An 18,811-nucleotide genomic window follows, 5' to 3' on the forward strand; every position below is an offset into this window, starting at 1 on the left:
GAATCCCAGACCACCTGACCTGCCTCTTGAGAAACCTGTATGCAGGTCAGGAAGCAACAGTTAGAACTGGTCATGGAACAACAGACTGGTTCCAAATAGGACAAGGCGTATGTCAAGGTTGTATATTATCACCCTGCTTATTTAACTTATATGCAGAGTACATCATGAGGAACGCTGGGCTGGAAGAAGCACAAGCTGGAATCAAGATTCCCGGGAGAAATATCAATAACCTCAGATATGCAGATAACACCACCCTTATGGCAGAAAGTGAAGAGGAACTCAAAAGCCTCTTGATGGAAGTGAAAGAGGAGAGTGAAAAGGTTGGCTTGAAGCTCAACATTCAGAAAACGAAGATCATGGCATCTGGTCCCATCACTTTATAGGAAATAGATGGGGAAACAGTGGAGACAGTGTCAGACTTTATTTTTTGGGGCTCCAAAATCACTGCAGATGCTGATTGCAGCCAGGAAATTAAAAGACGCTTACTCCTTGGAAGGAAAGTTATGAACTGAACTGAACTGGGAAGCTGTTATCTAGGAATTGTGGCTGAAGGCCAAATTCAGGTAACCAAACATATATATTTTTCCTCAGTTCAGTTCTGTTCAGTTGCTCAGTCGTGTCCGACTCTCTGCGACCCCATGAATCACAGCACGCCAGGCCTCCCTGTCCCTCACCAACTCCCGGAGTTCACTCAAACTCATGTCCACAGAGTCGGTGATGCCATCCAGCCATCTCATTCTCGGTTGTCCCCTCTCCTCCCACCCTCAACCTTTCCCAGCATCAGAGTCTTTTCCAGTGAGTCAACTTGTCGCATGAGGTGGCCAAAGTATTGCAGTTTCAGCTTTAGCATCAGTCCTTCCAATGAACACCCAGGATTGATCTCCTTTAGAATGGACCGGTTGGATGTCCTTGTAGTCCAAGGGACTCTCAAGAGTCTTCTCCAACACCACAGTTCAAAAGCATCGATTCTTCGGCGATCAGCTTTCTTCACAGTCCAACTCTCACATCCATACATGACCACGGGAAAAACCATAGCCTTGACTAGACGGACCTTGGTTGGCAAAGTAATGTCTCTGCTTTTTAATATATTATCAAGGTTGGTCATAACTTTCCTTCCAAGGAGTAAGCGTCTTTTAATTTCATGGCTGCAATCAGCATCTGCAGTGATTTTGGAGCCCAAAAAAATAAAGTCTGACACTCTTTCCACTGTTTTTCCATCTATTTCCCATGAAGTGATGGGACCAGATGCCATGATATTCGTTTTCTGAATGTTGAGCTTCAAGCCAACCTTTTCACTCTCCTCTTTCACTTTCATCAAGAGGCTTTTGAGTTCCTCTTCACTTTCTGCCATAAGGGTAGTGTCATCAGCATATCTGAGATTATTGATATTTCTCCCAGAAATCTTGATTCCAGCTTGTGCTTCTTCCAGCCCAGCGTTCCTCATGATGTACTCTGCATATAAGTTAAATAAGCAAGGTGACAATATACAGCCTTGACGCACTCCTTTTCCTATATTTTTCCTATAAATTACAATATCACCGGTGGGATGCAGAGAACAAATAAATTATATTCGTTGACTACAATAACACAGTTATAATTTCTTGTGCCTTGACCTAGGATCTTGTCTCAGTTCTGCGTACCAGCTTCTAAGAGGGGACATTCACACGAGAAAAAACAAGATAACATGCGTTATGGAAACCAAGTCACATGGATAAGCACTGAAGGAACTGAAGGTGTTAGCTTAAGGAAAAGATAGGACAAAAAGATACATTTGGTCAGCTGGAGGGGAATCTGAGCTTTTTGGAGCTATTTACTGCAGCTATGACTGAAGTCAGGGACGGGCTGATGGGATGAGACACAGGCTATCTGAAGCATCCTCTGTGAAAAGTAATCTTTAAGAAAATTTTAACAAGAATATTTTAAAACTTTCTTCTCAACCTTTGGAAATGCAACTCCAGTGAGGCCCCCCAAAATCAAAGAAAAACTGACTAGTAAATCAATTCAGTTCAGGCGCTCAGTCGTGTCCGACTCTTTGCGACCCCATGAATTAGCACGCCAGGCCCCTCTGTCCATCACCAACTCCTGGAGTTCACTGAAACTCATGTCCATGGAGTCGGTGATGCCATCCAGCCATCTCATCTCCATCCCGTCATTCCTTCTGGAGTTATTTCTCCACTGATCAGGTGATGGCTAAATATTAGAAGAGCAAGAGAACACACAAATCAGCATTTTTTTTTCCAATTCACTATTCACAGAGTTATATTTAGATGAGTGCAAAATGCATTTGGTCAACCACTTCACATTCAAATTCATATGTGTGGAAATAAATTTGATCCATCTGTGTCTGAATTTTTATTTTTTAAACCACCAACATTTTATTTTACAAGAACTGATTTCCAAGAAGTCTCATGATATCCCCAACCTCCTGCCAAACCTCTCAAAAAGTCTGGAATGTGGAAGATGTACTGAACCTCCTCAAATATACTGGTTTTTAAACAAAAATAAGCAATAAACAAGCAAAATAATATCTGATTTATCTGTTACAATGGCTTCCGTGTTGAAATGAAGCATAAAAGAGGAAACGAGAAAGCTCTATATAGTATCTATTTTTAGTACATATATGCTTAGATATGGTATAATGCAAATAACCTACAAACAAGTCATGTGTAAGCAGTTTGCGTATGAACCTCTAGTTTGAATGTGGAAAGGATGACCCAGGACCAATTTATGCTTACTCTGAAGAATGACTTAGGTCATATAGGTTACCAAGTTTCCCCATCTACCTCCTGGCTACTCCCTTGTCTCCTTACAGACTTCTCTGCCCCAGTCTATCCCTTAACTATTGCTGTCACTCAGTGGGTTCCACCTAGATCCTTTGTTTCTTTAGCTCACCATGCTCCTGTAGGGTAATTTAATCCTATCGCGTGGCATCATTGACCATTTAGATGTCAATGACTTTCACGCCTGCATCTTCAGCTTGGCTTTCACTTTTGAAAAAGACTATTCCCGAACTCTTCCCACTTAGTCATTAAGTACTCATTTTACGACCCAGAAACTTTTTTGACTTCTTTTTCCTTATCACTCCCTTCCTACCTACAGCGAGCCCCCAAGTCCAGACCCTTCTTTCTCTTAAGCATCTCTCTAATTTAGTTCAAATCATCCTTTTCTACCACCTGAAAATTAACACCTCCCTAATTGAACTAACCATACTCAGGATAGCTTCCTCCAAACCATTCTGCGCATAACTGTTAAAGGCTCTCTCTACAACAGAAATCTGACCATACCTCTTTCTGGTTAAAACCACTTTTAACCATCACTTTTCATCACTTTTAGAGTGAGTCTAAACTTCTCAATGTAGTTACAAAGCCCTAAAATATCCAGCTTATTAGGTTTTCAACCTCTTCTCTGAATTCACCCCTGGCATTCTACTGTCCAAATATCTGAGTTGTTTTTTTTTTTGTGTGTGTGTGTGTAATTTCTAAAAAATTGTCATGTTCTCTCACACATCCAGTGATAGATACTCCCGCACTTTCTTCTGATTAAAATTTATTCTCCTCCCCAGTCCTATCTCATCCAACTTCCTTGTCTCATCAATTTTTCCTGTTCCACTGACAGGACCATGCCAGCTTAAATGTCCCGTCTTCCGCTGGTTCTGCCAAGGCAGTTTGATGCCCCACCCACCGCGCTTCCTCTCTTACAGCCCTTATTTATCACGATGTACTATAGCTGTTTCTTTGTCACTCTCTTTCAATACAGTTTAAACTTTCTATGAGGATTAAACCTCACTTCCTAACAGGACTCCCAACACATATTACACATGCAATAAATTACTGTTAAATATATTTAAAATCTAGTATACCATTTTAGATCCATAGTAACAGCCTTACATACAAAACAGACTATCATAGGTGCTAACTTACAAACTGCATTTAAGAATGTGTTTTCATTTTCTTCTTGTATCATCATTCATAGGAAAAATGTTTTAAGACTTATACAAATATAATGCCATTTTCCCTTTTGATGTGTAAACACACACATTTTTTTTTCTGTTTTATCTGAACTTGGTGCTAAATGTATTGAGTATCTAATTACATACTTTGTCTTTTAATATTTCTTTTATATACCTACTATAAATAATCATTGCTTTTTAGAGCATACTGGAAATCCTCAAGTAAATTACATTTGAGACAAGAAAACTGAGAGACTGTATGAAGGTTAAGATTTTTAGGACAGATAAAATACTAAGAGTTGTATTAGAACTAGATTACAGAGATGTTTAATCTTCCACGCTTTAAAACTGAGTAAAGCATCTTTTTTTGGAGAAATATTACCTAGAACGTCAAGCAAATGTTTATAGATGTTCTAAGACAAAAGCTATCTTCTACATTTTTCAAGTCTACAAAAGTTATATGAAGTGGCATAGGATTGTAAAGATATACTTCCACTGACCTTTCCTTCTGTTCCTAACAAAAACACATTTACTATTGATGACAAAATGCCCATAGTGGATTAAGCTATGAAAATATTACCACATGTTTATAGGGACATATGTATTTAATATGTAGATACTTTGTGACTTTTAGGAATATATCTTTCATCTATAGCTAAAAAAGAGAATTTTACTTCTTATAGAGAATTCTAGTTAAAAGGAAACTTACTTTATGTCATTTTATAATAATCTGTTCATGATAGATCTACTTAGATAAAATTATTTTGAAATTCACAGTGGTACATCTACGCAGTTGAAAATGCAAAAGAATTTGGGAAAAAATTAAATTGTTTTTCAGTGGAGGATCTCAACTAAGAAATAAGAATTTGACTTAAACAAGAAATCCTTTAGTTTAGCAGTTTGATTAAGGTACAGAACTTTCATAATTATCAAATGTCCACTTCTATTGGCTTCATAGTATATTTAAACCTAATTTTAAGTGTAGCATTACTTCCCAGTTTTTCTTAATGAATTATAGCCCCCAAAATTGGTCTTCAAAAATTATGAACTGACAATTTAAATTAGAAATACACTGATCACATTTTCAGGTTGAACAATCATGTCAATTAAATTTATGAGCTATAAAGAAACATTAAGAAATTTACCTTTATATTCCATTACCTTTTTTAAAAATGGAAATTATTCCATTTTTTTCTGATGGACTGGTACAAGTTGCAAATCAGATTTTAAAAGTCCCTGTCAATTTTAACAGCTAGTGGAAAAAATAGAAGGCATTCTATGAAGTGGAAAGAGTACTAAATATTCCAAATTTTAGTAAGAAGCTAAATCTATTCTCATACCAATGCCTCTTAGACCTATCTCTAAAGTAGATTTTCTTCAAATTCCCTATCATCACCATTCAAATGATTAACCTCTGAATAATTTTCTCGTGTTCACTTTGTTTCCCTACTCTTAGTTATGGGTCTTCATTTGGGGACTCTGCTATGAATACATCTGTGGTATTCTATGTGATAGAATAGTGAGATTTTAGTGTTTTAAATTGGATAAAACCTTTGTTAATCATACCCTGTTAAAGGTATTAAGTTTATTAGGTCAAACTGACAGAGCACACTACTGAGAAGATAATAAGTGCTTGTTAAATAATTACTTGATAGTCCAATTACCTGAAATACCTGATATTTTTTAAAATCTATAAAATTGATATATAAAATATGACTTGCAATCAGCTTTCTAGGTAATTTGATGAAAACGAGATAGAATTATTAAAAATCAGAATTACTGGAACGAGTGTAACTGTTTAAACAGATATCATCCCCCTCAAAAATTCCCATGCATTAAGTGAATCAATTTATTTTCTTGGAGCAAATGTGGGAAATCCAAATGCCAAACAAGAAGAAAAACTTTACCAAAGACTGAAAATTACAATTGATAAGATGATGCAATAGTTCTTTCACCCCCACATAAGCTGGTTCTGTGGTAGGATAAAAAATGTTTTATAAGAGAAACCAAGTTTATAAAAATCGAGACTACTAATGAAAAACAGACTTCTGAGGTTTTAAATGATCTGATTTTTCTGTTCTTCTTTTACTGTGTTTGGAAATGACAGCAGAAATCATGAAATATAAGCATAAAAGTAGCTTGGAATATTTCTAACCTCTATCACAAGACAATTACTGGTTGGGAGTTCTTTCTTAATAAACCAACATGATTCATCTTGTGTTTTCCTTCTCATCTCCTTCACTATTGCCACATAGAATACTTTGTACCTGGTTCTTTTCTGCTGCCACAAAAATGAACCATTTCGTGGGGAGCTCTGAGAGATAAAAATCTATTTGATAATGAGGCTATATCCCTAATTTTGTCAATTAAAAATGGAAAGCTATAAATAATATAAGAAGAAAAACACAGTTGTGTGAATCTTGGCACAATAGGGTGAAACTATCCCTACTGTTTGCTTCTTTTTTCCCACATCCCCCTTCCCAATGCATATAAATTCATTGCTCTAGTGGCTTCAATTTGGGCCCCAGTTTTGACTAAATCTAACAGCCCAAAGAAAAACACAGCTGAAACCACTGCCTGGTGGTTTAACTCACAGCCCCAAATGATAGGCCTCCAACAGAGCCCAACAGGTTTTCAGCAAGAAGGCTTATGAATAGAGTTCATTTTGGAAAGTGAAGAGTTTGATAAAGAGTCAGAAACAGAGGCTTTACCATAGCTGTCTTAGGAGATTTTGCATAGCCCTACTAGAAAGAAACAAGGCAATATTCTAGTCCCCTACTGTAAGAAATACCTGATAGATTTCTCTGGTGCTTTAAAACTGACTTATTATATGTTAAAATGCTGAAACCACAAGGAAATGACAAATTCACATGCAAAACGAAGAGCTGAACTGTGCACAGTTATTTCTTTCATTTGTATTTGATTTATTCTCATTCAGTTCTGAAGACCTGCTGGGTCAGCGATCATTCCTGAACTAGTAAACCTAAAGCCTTTATGGAAATTTTGTCCTTGAGTCTGCCCTTCTCTATGTGATTCAACTACAGATTTTCTCCTCATCAGCTGTGATCCAAGATCTCCAATATATATATATATATATTCAAAGGTATATAAACAGAAGATAATCAGCTGCAATGTGGTTTTATTTGGAAACACTGCTGTTTTCAGAGATCTGATGGTAAATTCCTTCTGAGACTGTCAAAGACAGCACCAATGTCATGATTAAGTCTCTAGAACACCTCAAAAAGAGGACTAAACTGTTTTTCTCTGTTGTTACTCCTCTGTGCAACAGAATTAATTTCTTCCTACAAAGTGGGGATAGAAAAAATTAAAAAAGGATGCTGAGTGAAAATATAAATATACTTACGATAATATCTCAGTTTTCTGCCAAAGTATATAAACCCACTTATTAAATGGAGTGGAACATATAACTGAAACATACACTGAGCATTCTTAATGGTGTTTACGAATAAAGATACAACAAGCTTTTATCAGAAATATTATTTCAGGAAACATACTGCCATAATTACACTCAAAAGGAAATTAGAAAAATTGTAAATTTTCAATATCTTAAAATCAGAAATTGGACAAGGAGTTTTACTACTTCAGTTTTGACCAAAAGAAAGATATATATTACCAAAAATAAAAGCAAAAACTGTGTTTTAGAGTCCGTTCCGTTCCGTCGCTCAGTCGTGTCCGACTCTTTGAGACCCCGTGGGCTGTAGCCTACCAGGCTTCTCCGTCCATGGGATTCTCCAGGCAAGAATACTGGAGTGGGTTACCGTTTCCTTCTCCAGGGGATCTTCCCAACCCAGAGATCGAACCCAGGTCTCCCACATTGGAGGCAGACTCTTTAACCTCTGAGCCACCAGGGAAGCCCAGGATTTAATGTCTCATCTTCATTGTGGAAGGGTAATTTCACTACGTATAACGTTCTGGGTTGACGACTTTAAATGTTTACCATCTGATTCCATCATTTTATTGTTTTGGTCTACCTTACTGCTTTTTGAAGACTTTTTCTCAATTGGCTGCTTTTAAGATTTTCTCTTTTATGTTTGTCCATCAGAAGTATTGCTATCGTAAGTCTAAACACAATTTTCCTTTTTCTCCATTTGGTTTTCTTGTTTCTGTCTAAGGGTTTGTTAAGTGTCTTATATCAGCATCATCTGTTTTTTAATCCTTGATCATTATCTCTTCCATTCTCTCCCTCTTCTACTTTTGGGACTCCAATTACCCTTATTTTACACATTTTTGACTATATCTCAATTGTTGGTTATTCTCTGTTCTGTTTTTTCCATTCTTTTTTTTTTTTCCTTTGTGTGTTTTAGTTTGGATAACTCTACTGAGCTGTCTCCTGTTTCATTAACTTATTTGTATCTTCTGCTAGATTCAACATGTCCTTAATCCATTGGATTTTAAATTGAGATCTTATCTGTTGAAATTCATGAAGTTGCTTCTTTTCATGGATTCTATTTCTATGTTAAAATTATTTATCTTTAAATCTATTTTGTCCCCTTCTATTTTCATTGACTGTATTAATCATAGTCTTAGATTGTAAACTTCAATATATGAATCACCTATGATTTGGCTTCTACATTCTCGTATTCTCTTAGCTATTATTCTCTTTTTTTATCTAGTAGGATCCCCTGGAGAAGGAAATGGCAACCCACTCCAGTATTCTTGCCTGGAGAATCCCATGGACGGAGAAGCCTGGTAGGCTACAGTCCACAGGATCGCAAAGAGTCAGACATGACTGAGCGACTGAACGGAACAGAATTTTTATTGAATACTGGATATTTGTATTTAAGAAACTTTAGAGGCTCCAAGATGTTTAAAATATTTTTTAACATGTTCAAAGGATTCATCTTTTTCTCTTCTAGGCAGATAGAGTAGCAGACTGATCAGTTAATCCAACTCAATCATAAACTAAGCCGAGGCCAGATTTTAGGTTTGTTTTGGCTCAGTTTACCTATGTTTTCTGTTGGTTCTTGTCTTTTCAACTAGAAGTCTGCAGGTCTTTGTCTCTTTGGAATTTATGTTCTATGTTTAAGAGGTTTTTGAATTATTTATTCACTATGCTTTCTAACTTCAAAATCGCTCAAATGTTTTAAGGGGAAGACAAATCGTATGCTTGAAGTCCCTCAAGTCTTCAATTTTGTTAGTCTCACATAGTTGCCAAAACATCCTCTAGATTTTCTGCTCTCCTGCAGTTGCCCTTTGTCGTCATTGTTTTAGTTGCTAAGCTGTGTCTGACTCGATGAGCCTATGGACTGTAGCCCACCACGCTCCTCTGTCCATGGGATCTCCCAGGCAAGAATACTGGAGCGGGCTGCCTTTTCCTTTTCCGGGGGATCTTCCTGACCCAGGGATCAAATCCTCATCTCCTGCCTGGCAGGAGGATTCTTCACCACTGAGCCACCTGGGAAGCCTGCAGTTGCACTTTGCCAGGGATCAAATATGACTTGTCAGCTTCTCATTCTGAAATGTTTCTGATCTCCATAGCTTTCTTTGGTTCTGCAGGTCTTGTTGCCTTCTGTAATTTATCTTGCTTTTCTAATTTTGGTAAGTTAAATCACTGGCCTGCCATGAATAGGCTCATATGACCCCAAGCAAAACATCACATTTAATAAGACAATTTTCACCCCCACCCCATCCCTTGTTTCCTTTGCTAGCTCTGTAACTATCACATGTAATTTCTACCCAGTCAGTCTTTTAGTAACCATTTTCGCACAGCCCAGGCTCTCAGTGGTCATGTGCTTGGTCTTAATGCTTGGTTTTATGAAAGCTGATTATCATCGCCTATTCATATGACCCTGTGAGTTTATACCGTACCTTGAAAACCTAATTCTAGTCTTTAGGACTAAACTGCCTCTCAGAATCCCACTCCATCTGCTGACTACTGTTTCAGTTTAGTCTTTTGGATGCAAAATTGCTCCCTCTCCCACTCACTACTGACTCTATAAGTCTTTGCTTGTGCATGTGTTGACTCTTAACAGCATCTGTGACTAACTGCTCAGATGCCACTCTTACCTGGTTCTTTGATGGTAGTATCATATCCTGGCATTCACTGATTTCATAGTCAATTTAAATTATTTTATTCTTCTAGACCCTTGCCAAAATAAATGTTAGTATTGCTTCACTTAGTAATATCTGGCCACTTCTCATCCATAAACCAGTACTTACATATTTTTTCAATAAAGTGGTATATAAATCAACTGCAAAACTGAGAGAAAATTTAAAAGAAAAGCATCTTAATATTGAAGATTCTTTTCCGCTTTATTTATCAATTTGGGTATGTTTTACGTGACTTTCTTGGAGTTCAAGAACACACATGACTGCAATTTCTACCAAACTGTATTATAGTAGGCAAACATGTTCTCTTGACTAAAAAGAAGAGAATCAGAAACATTCTGAATGTTTCAGAGACGCTTCCCATAGGGAAGGAAGTATAGTCTGATTTTAAACAAAAATAAAACCATAACTAAAGCCTTTCATAATCCAGTAAAACATGAGGTCAGATGTGAAAATAAAGCTATCTTTGCCTGAATACTTTGACTTTTATTCAGTAAATTGTTGAGGAAAGATGCAGCATTTGTTTCAAGCACTAGCTCAAATGAATAGAAAAATACATGGAGGAAGAATACGTGCATGATTGAGACTTAGTTTGCAATGTTATTAATATTTTCTGTGCAAAATGTGTTAATAGTGTCTCCTGAAGGAAGAAAGAATAATTGACACACTGCCTAGAATATAAAGGCTGTGATATTATAGTGTTTACTTTCTTGTTAATAGATTAAGGGAAATGAAGAGGTGAAGAATCAACCTCTAGTGATAGTAATGATGGCAATTGGAATACTGTGGTTTAATGAGGGACTTTTTCAGTGCAGAGATTGTTGTATTAGTCGCCAAGTCATGTCTGGCTCTTTAGCAACCCCATGGACTATAGCCCGCCAGGCTCCTCTGCCCATGTGATTTCCTAGGCAAGAATACTACAGTAGGCTACCATTTCCTTCTCCAGGAGATCTTCCCAACCCAAGGACTAAACCTGCATCTCCTGCATTGGCAGGTGAACTCTTTACCACTGAGCCACCAGGGAAGCCCTCATTGCAGAGCTATCTAAGGGAAAATGGTAATATTCATACGGGTTAGTTCTCAGGGTTTTTTTTTTTTTTTTGACAACTAAATATTACAACCACAATAGCTGTAGTATTTCCACTGTTGGACACTTGAGAAAATAAAAATCAGTCAGTAAATTATCATCCATGTTTCCTAAACTTCACCTCAGTATAATCGCTCAATGGTGTCCGACCCTTTGTGACTCCATGGACTGCAGCATGTCAGGCTTCCCTGTCCTTCACCATCTCCCGGGGCTTGCTCAAACTCATGTTCGTTGAGTTGGTGATGCCATCCAACCATCTCGTCCTCTGTCATCCCCTTCTCCTCCTGCCTTCAATCTTTCCCAACATCAGGGTCTTTTCTAATGAGTCGGTTCTTCACATCAGGTGGCCCAAGTACTGGAATTAATTAGAACAGCTGCCAAATGAGTGAACTAGGAAAAAAGTAATATGTATGAATCTTAAATATGTTTCCTTTTTTTTTTTATACTTCCCCCAAATTCGGAATAGGGAAGAAATAGAAGTTAGTTTGGAATCATGCAAAACAAGCTTTCCCTTAGTTTCCCCCATCTCATTTAACTGTAATACAATAATAAAATCATGAAACTGACTTTCTTACAATTTGTTTATAGTTTATGCTATTTTTATCATGTGTAGATTCCTGCCACTACAACTAAGAAACAGATTTACTGCATGACCATAAAAATCTCCCTCTTGCTACAGCTTTATAGTGATACTCACCCCTTTCTTTCCCATGATCCCCAGTCCCTAGCAACAACTAATCTTTTCTGTCTCTACAATTCCATCATTCAAGAATGTTACATACATTGAATCATACAGTCTGTGACCTGCTGAAATTGATTTTTTTCACTCCACATATTGCACATATTTCATATATAATTAGGTCATTTTGATATTTTTATCCACTGTGCCAATCTCTGTCTTTGAATTACTATATTTAGGTCAGTTAAATTTAATGTAATTATTCATAAATTAGGGCTTAGTTTTTATTTTCTGTCTTCTCTTCATTTTTTCTTTTTTTATATCTTTCTGTAATTTTATGCTTTTTGAGTGTGTATCTTAGATTTTTTTAGTGATTGCTCTACTATATATAAACAATTTATCACAGTTTCCTGGTGCCAATATTTTAACAGTTTTAGTGAATAGAAACTATTTCTCTTTAAGTCTCTCTTCTCTCTCATTTAAAATATGATTTGAAGTATTTTGTCTACACACACTGAAAAAAATATCAGGTAATGTTCTTTTCAGTCACATTACCTACTGTCTAATAATAACTGTCTGGTGTTCTTCAAATCACATATGGAATTCTGACAGTAATAACAAAAATATTTTCAGGGGTAATTTGTGTTTGTATTTAATACTTTTACTTTTTTTCCCTCTAAGTTTTTGTTGATAGTTTTTTAAGAAGAGTTTTGGATTTACAGAAAAATTGAAGAGGAGTCCTCTAATATTAACATCTTACATCAGTCATGAAAGTGTAACACAGTTATAATTAACAACCCAATATTAATATAGTATTGTTAACTGAAGTTCAAAGTTTTTTTAGACTTCCTTAAGTTTCTAACCCAATGCCCTTTTTCAGTTCTAGGTTGTCATCCAGGATACTCCATTATATTTAGTTATCAAGTTTCCTAGGCTCTTCTTGGCTATGACAGTTTCTGAGATTTCCCTTATTTTTATGACTATATTAGAGAATAGAAATAGAATCAATAGAAAGATTTATTATGAGGGGTTGCTTAAATGATTATAGAGGCTGAGAAGTCTCATAATCTGTCATCTGCAAGTTAGAGTCTCAAAGTCAATAGTATAGCTCCAGTCCCAATCTGATGACCTAAGAACTAGAGAGCTCAATAACATAAGTTCTAATTCATGTCCAGATTTCCAATGGACTCAAACCAGGACTCAAACCATCAGTTTCCCTGTTCTTAGGTTTTCATATTTGGATTTAGTTTTTCTTTTCCTTCTAGTTCCCCCAGTCATAAAGTTAGGTTGCTGATTTGAAACCTTTCTCGATTTTAGTGAGCAGTTACAGCTGTACATTTTCCTCAGAGCACTGCTATCACTGTGTCCCTTAAATTACGGTACATTGTGTTTATGATTTCTTCTTTCATTCACTGGTTGTTTAAAAGTATGTTGTTTAATTTCTACAAATTTGTGAATTTCCAGTTTTATCACTGCTACAGATTTCTAACTTCATCTCATTGTTGCTGGATACATTTAGGATACATTTATTAAGAATTAATCTGTGGCCTTACAAATGGTCTGGGAAGCCCAGGTGGCTTAGTGGTAAAGAATCCCCCTGCCAATGCAGGAGATGTGAGTTTGATCCCTGGGTCAGAAAGATTCCCCTGGAGAAGAAAATGTCAACCCACCCCAGTATTCTTGCCTGGGAAATCCCATGAATGGAGGAGCATGGCAGGCTACAGTCCACGGATCACAAAGAGTTAGGCATGACTTAGCAACTAAATAACAACAACACATGGTCTATCCTGGAGAAAGGTCGCATGTGCACTTGAGAAGACTATGGATGCAATTGTAATTGGTAGAATCTTTTGTATATATCGATTAGATCTATTCATTATGCTGGTTAAACCTTATGTTTCTCTATATCTTCTTCCTAGTTTCTCTACCCATTACTGAGGGTAAGGTATTGAAGTTTCCAACTATTACTGAAGAACAGTCTGTTTGTCCTTTTAATTCTGTCAGTTTTGCCTCAGATGCTTTGATGGTGTGTTGTTAGATATAAAAACCTTTATAACTTTCACATCTTCTTTCTGTATTCTTTGCTTAGTATATAGTGCCCTTCTTTGTCTCTCATAACTTTTTTTTTTTACTTGAAGTCTATTTTGTCTGATATAAGTATGGTCAGCCTGATCTCTTTGGACTTCTATTTGCATATAATTTTTTTTTCTGTTCTTTGACTTTTGCCTTATTTATATAGTTGAATCTAAAGTGGGTCTCTTGTAGGCAGCACACAGTTGGATCATATGTACTCATCTATTTTGTTACTCTTGGTCTTTTGGAGATATTAATCTATTTACATTTAAAGCAGTTAATAATAAAGAAAGACTTCCTTCTGTATTTTTGTTGTGTGTTCCCTATATGCCTTATGATTTTTCTGTCCCTTATTTCCTGAATTCTTATCTTTTTATGTTTAATTTGCTATGGTGAATTGTTTATATTTCCTTTTCATTTCCTTTTGCATACATTCTATAGCTGTTTTCTTTGTAGTTATGATGGAGATTACATTTAAAGTCCTACAGTTACAATACTTTAATTTGAATTTACACTAGCTTAACTTCAATACAAACGTACAAACAGTTTCTTTTTTTACAGCTCTGTCCCCACCCCTTTTGGTTATTAATATCACAAAATTACATCCTTATACACTATGTTCCCCAAAACATAAACTCATAATTCTTTAAATTCACCAGTCTCTTAAATTACGTAGAGAGCAAACTATAGAATTACAAACCAAAGTTACAATTATACTAGCTTTTAGACATTCTTTGATGAATATATCATTAATATACAAATCATGGCATCAATCTCTCAGCTTTGGGACTAATTTATAAGTGAGGAAAGGTCAATTGGGTCTAGAAGCCAGGAGGCAGAACGCATGCAAAGTAGGTGTACAGACAGGAAAGAAGCCCCGCCCAGAACGTCCCGCCTCTGTGGAAGGGAAGTCTGGGAACACCTTTTTCTCCTCTCTCCGCCTCGTCACAACTCTTTCTTACACAGACTATTTGGAAGATGCCCTAGAAGAGTCATAAGAAATATTTCTGACAAAGTTACTGATTCTTTCCAGGAGCATAAAGAAAAGAGAGGGCTGCCTCTCTTAGAGTCAGGATTGGGCTCAGTGGAAAAGTAGGTTTGTTCTGCTTATAGGTAAACAAGGAAAATTGACAGAGGCTACAGTCAATACACAGTACTGCAAAACCCACGAGGAGAGGTTATTTGTGTCTTAACACTGGGAGGTTTATGATGCCAACAGCTGGTCTGAGGCATTTCCCTGGTCCTCCTTCTGGATTGCTGCTGGGCAATTTGGGATTTCAGTGTAGTTATTTCATTACTTTTTTTAAACCTTTGGGAGAAGGTTATCTCAGAAGGCAGCTGTTTCTGTGTCTCACTTCCCTCTCAACCACTAGACTAAGTCATGGATATTGTATAAGCATAAGAAAATGATTAATTCATTCTGTTCTATGTTATTGAAAATTTAATGTGCATATTATAAGAAAATATATCTAAATTGCACCTACTTCTCTTGCAGAAATAGATGACAAGAGGGTGACCAACACACAAGCAGAAGTAAGTTTTCTTCTATTTTGTGTTAAATATATGTCCAATCCAATCAACTAAAAACACAACCAGCTCAATTTGATTGTGATACAAAATATGATATCAATACAACTGTGTTGTATAAACTATTTAATTTGCTTTTCCTGACTGGATAAACAGTAAAATGGTGTCATTAAATTGTGCCCTCTACCTTTGATTCTCCACCTATGAAATACTAACCCCTGGAAAAACCTCTAAAATAAACTACTGATTTTAGAGTCAAGCTATGGTATTGATAATTTCAGTTTAGTGACTGGTGGTATGTGACCATCCCAGGTTGGGGCAGCCAGTGTTGGAATCCTGGAACAAGAAGGTGGAGGATAGACACCTCTTTAGGGTTCTCTGACGTGTGGAACCGAGAACAGAGCTTGAGGCCAGAGGCTGCACACACACATGCAGGAGTTCAGGTTGAAAATATGAACCAGGGGAGGCTAGGGTAGCTGATAACAAAGATATACAAAATACAAGAAAATGAGCAAAAGTGTATTCATAATTGGAATAAAGACTGAATAGGATTCATGCAGACTTAGTAATCAATGGCCACGTGAATAGGCAGACAGCAATGTAGAAAGAACAAAATACCAGAAAGTATCTCTCAAGACATTTCTAAAAACTTATTGAAATTGTAAACATGAAATGGTTTGAAAACTAAATTCTTACATAAAAATAGTTTTTATTACTTAATAAACTTTACTAAACAAACCAATTTTTATGTAGAATTAATTTTCTACTTCATTTTTGAATATGTATAAGGGAATAAATATATAATAAAACTGGAAGTGAATGCTTCTTAAAATCAACCAGATGTAACAGAATATAGTGGAGGTACAACAGAAGTCTCAGTCATGCACACATTGATACTAACGTAGAGCTGCCCTGCTTGCATCTGTGCATAACTGACATATCGAAACACTCTATTCTGGGGAAATTTGCTTGTACCATTTGCTTTGGTTGATATGGATTCAGTAACTATTTGGTTGAATTTTTTAGTTTTTAATAGATTGTTTTTGCATCCTCTAAATACCAACATCTTGATGACTCCTTTGAGGGCAATTAAGCTAGGTGATGGAGAGGGAGGCCTGGCGTGCTGTGATTCATGGGGTCGCAAAGAGTCGGACACGACTGAGCGACTGAAAAAAAAAAAAAAGCTTTAGTATGTGTGAGTAAAGATGCCTGAAGCTCTGTTTACTGTGAAACAGTTTCTAGTATTTTTTAGACTCTGTACATTATGTTCTTTCTAATATGTATGGAAAGCCTGGAACCATCCTCAGAAAGTATCTTGCAATTATTTATACTTGAACTTTTCAAAGCAAAAATAAATGCTCCAGACATGAAAACTCCAGCCTTTGCCACACTGAAATATAAGTAGATACACTATTAAAAAGAAGTTTTTGATATAATCTGATTGAGGTATAGACCACATGTATATAATTTATTATAATGAATAATGGTTTATATATATATACATAACTATATCTATCTATATGTCTATCTCCATCTAAACTTTAAAACACTGGCCCTGAAAAGTGTTCCAATTTGTATCATTTTTAGTGCAAAAAATTCTTCCCCAATAAATTAATTCTGATCCAAAGTGCTTAAGTAAGAGTGTTAAGTATCAGTTTTGTTATGAAAGATCTTTTGAACATATGAAGGAAAAGTAGCTCAACACTGAAATTTCAAGTAAATGAAACTATTTAGATTGAACTATTAGATTGACCACCTCAATTCCATAGGGTTATAGATTGGTATTACTTAACAAAGACTCTCATTAACACTCCATAACCATTAACAATCCTACGAACAGATATAATTATACCTTGGTCATAGTTTTGGAGTGTATTTTGTCCTGCCATTCATGTTTTTCTTTAAAATGCAAAGGATTAGTACTGGTTTATTTTCTCTACTTAAACTGTTAGTAGATGTTTATTTCTCTCAAAGGGCTAATAACATTGTACTTTTTATCAAAATATAAGACTTTTCCTTTTTTTCTTTATCCAGTCACAGAATGCAGCCCCTAAGCAAAGGAAGCAGAGCGTGTACACACCACCCACCATGAAAGGTACTGTTCAGGTACTGTTTCGGGTTCTTGTGAGTGCTGAGTTCATGGCTGACAGGCATTCTGCTCTCAGGCACCTCATGCCTGCTTAAAAGTTACATCTAGTCTCACCTCTAAACTTGGTAATGTGACTTTCAGTAAGGTAATGTTATTTGAAACCAAGTTTAACCAAGAGTGAAACAGTTGAAGAAGGAATAACTAGATATGTCTCAAAATCTTAGTCTGGACATTCAGATTTTCCAGAATAATGACAAAAATTTTCTTTTACCCTTTCTCACATGTTTTCCTTGCAGAGATTTTTCTAGAACCCCTAATTACTCTTGCTGATGTTTGCAGATAATTATCATTTCTTTTTCCTAGGCTTAAGCAAAGTATTTCTTGAATTTTGGACAGATACAGTGTAAAGTGTTGCTTCATTGTCCTGTGTCAGAAGCAGCTCTAAGGAACCCAATCAAACAGCTATTAGCTGTACATATAACAGCCGCTGAAATAACAACTAAGAAGGCTAGCTCAGATTCTGGCATTCTCCCAGAGTTTCTACCCCTCCCTTCCAAATTAGAACTTCTGAAAGAACATCTAAAGTGTATCAGAATTTTGACCAACATCAATTTCAGGGAAGGCTTCTTTTATTTCTCACACAAGAGTATCTCTGACATGAGGGAGAGTTGTCCCATCCAGCAGCTCATGTTCCAGCCTGGCTCTTGGGCCGCTGGCCCGGTAGCTCATCATGCAGTCGTCCAGCTTTGTTTCAAATGCAAGAGAGGCCAGCTGAGTAGCTTACTCTGGAGTCTAGAGAGATGTCTAAATTGGGAGTGAAATTTTCCACTCTGTATTCTCTCTAGATTTGGGGCCTTTTCAGAGAGGTGGGATATAAATGGACACATTAATAGCTACTTTCCATAAACTTCCTTCCTGCGCAGCTATAAAATATCATGTTTGCTTGTTCATGAGACTACAGTAAATAATGCAATCAGCACTGTAGTTCATTTCAGGGTAATTACTGAGGCTATCAGGCTTCCTTCTCTCAAGATCAGTGTAATTATTTTTGACGATACTTTGCCTATTGTAAGCCATCTTGTACTTTTAAGATACGACAGTTTTGGCATGAATGGGCCCCAGTGAAAGATATATGTTCACTCATTTAATGATTTCCTCTGTTCTATTTTGGGTTAGTTTAACTAAATAAAGACTGTTCTCATGTCCTTAGAGAATAATAGCATTATTTTTAAAGGAAAATCTTAAAATCTAATCCCAAGGGCTCGTAGTTTTCATTATATTTAGCTCTCTAATATCATAAGAATGTGGGACCCTAACATTTAAGGAAATTAGTCATAT

The 18,811-nt window shown here is 36.3% G+C and overlaps 1 protein-coding gene across 2 annotated transcripts in view; it reads left to right on the forward strand.

The window, feature by feature from the left end:
* PPP1R1C (protein phosphatase 1 regulatory inhibitor subunit 1C) overlaps positions 1 to 18,811 on the forward strand; it is a 131,648-nt gene that overhangs the window by 43,987 nt on the left and 68,850 nt on the right. For both annotated transcript variants that reach the window (XM_055398409.2, XM_088842681.1), the window contains exons 3-4: positions 15,353 to 15,390; positions 17,419 to 17,479. In XM_055398409.2, the coding sequence (XP_055254384.1) occupies positions 15,353 to 15,390; positions 17,419 to 17,479 (99 nt within the window). The remainder of the gene's footprint in view (positions 1 to 15,352; positions 15,391 to 17,418; positions 17,480 to 18,811) is intronic.

Source organism: Moschus berezovskii, chromosome 2 (assembly GCF_049115385.1).
Source record: "Moschus berezovskii isolate FMDL1 chromosome 2, NW_MosBer_1.0, whole genome shotgun sequence".
Taxonomy (NCBI): domain Eukaryota; kingdom Metazoa; phylum Chordata; class Mammalia; order Artiodactyla; family Moschidae; genus Moschus; species Moschus berezovskii.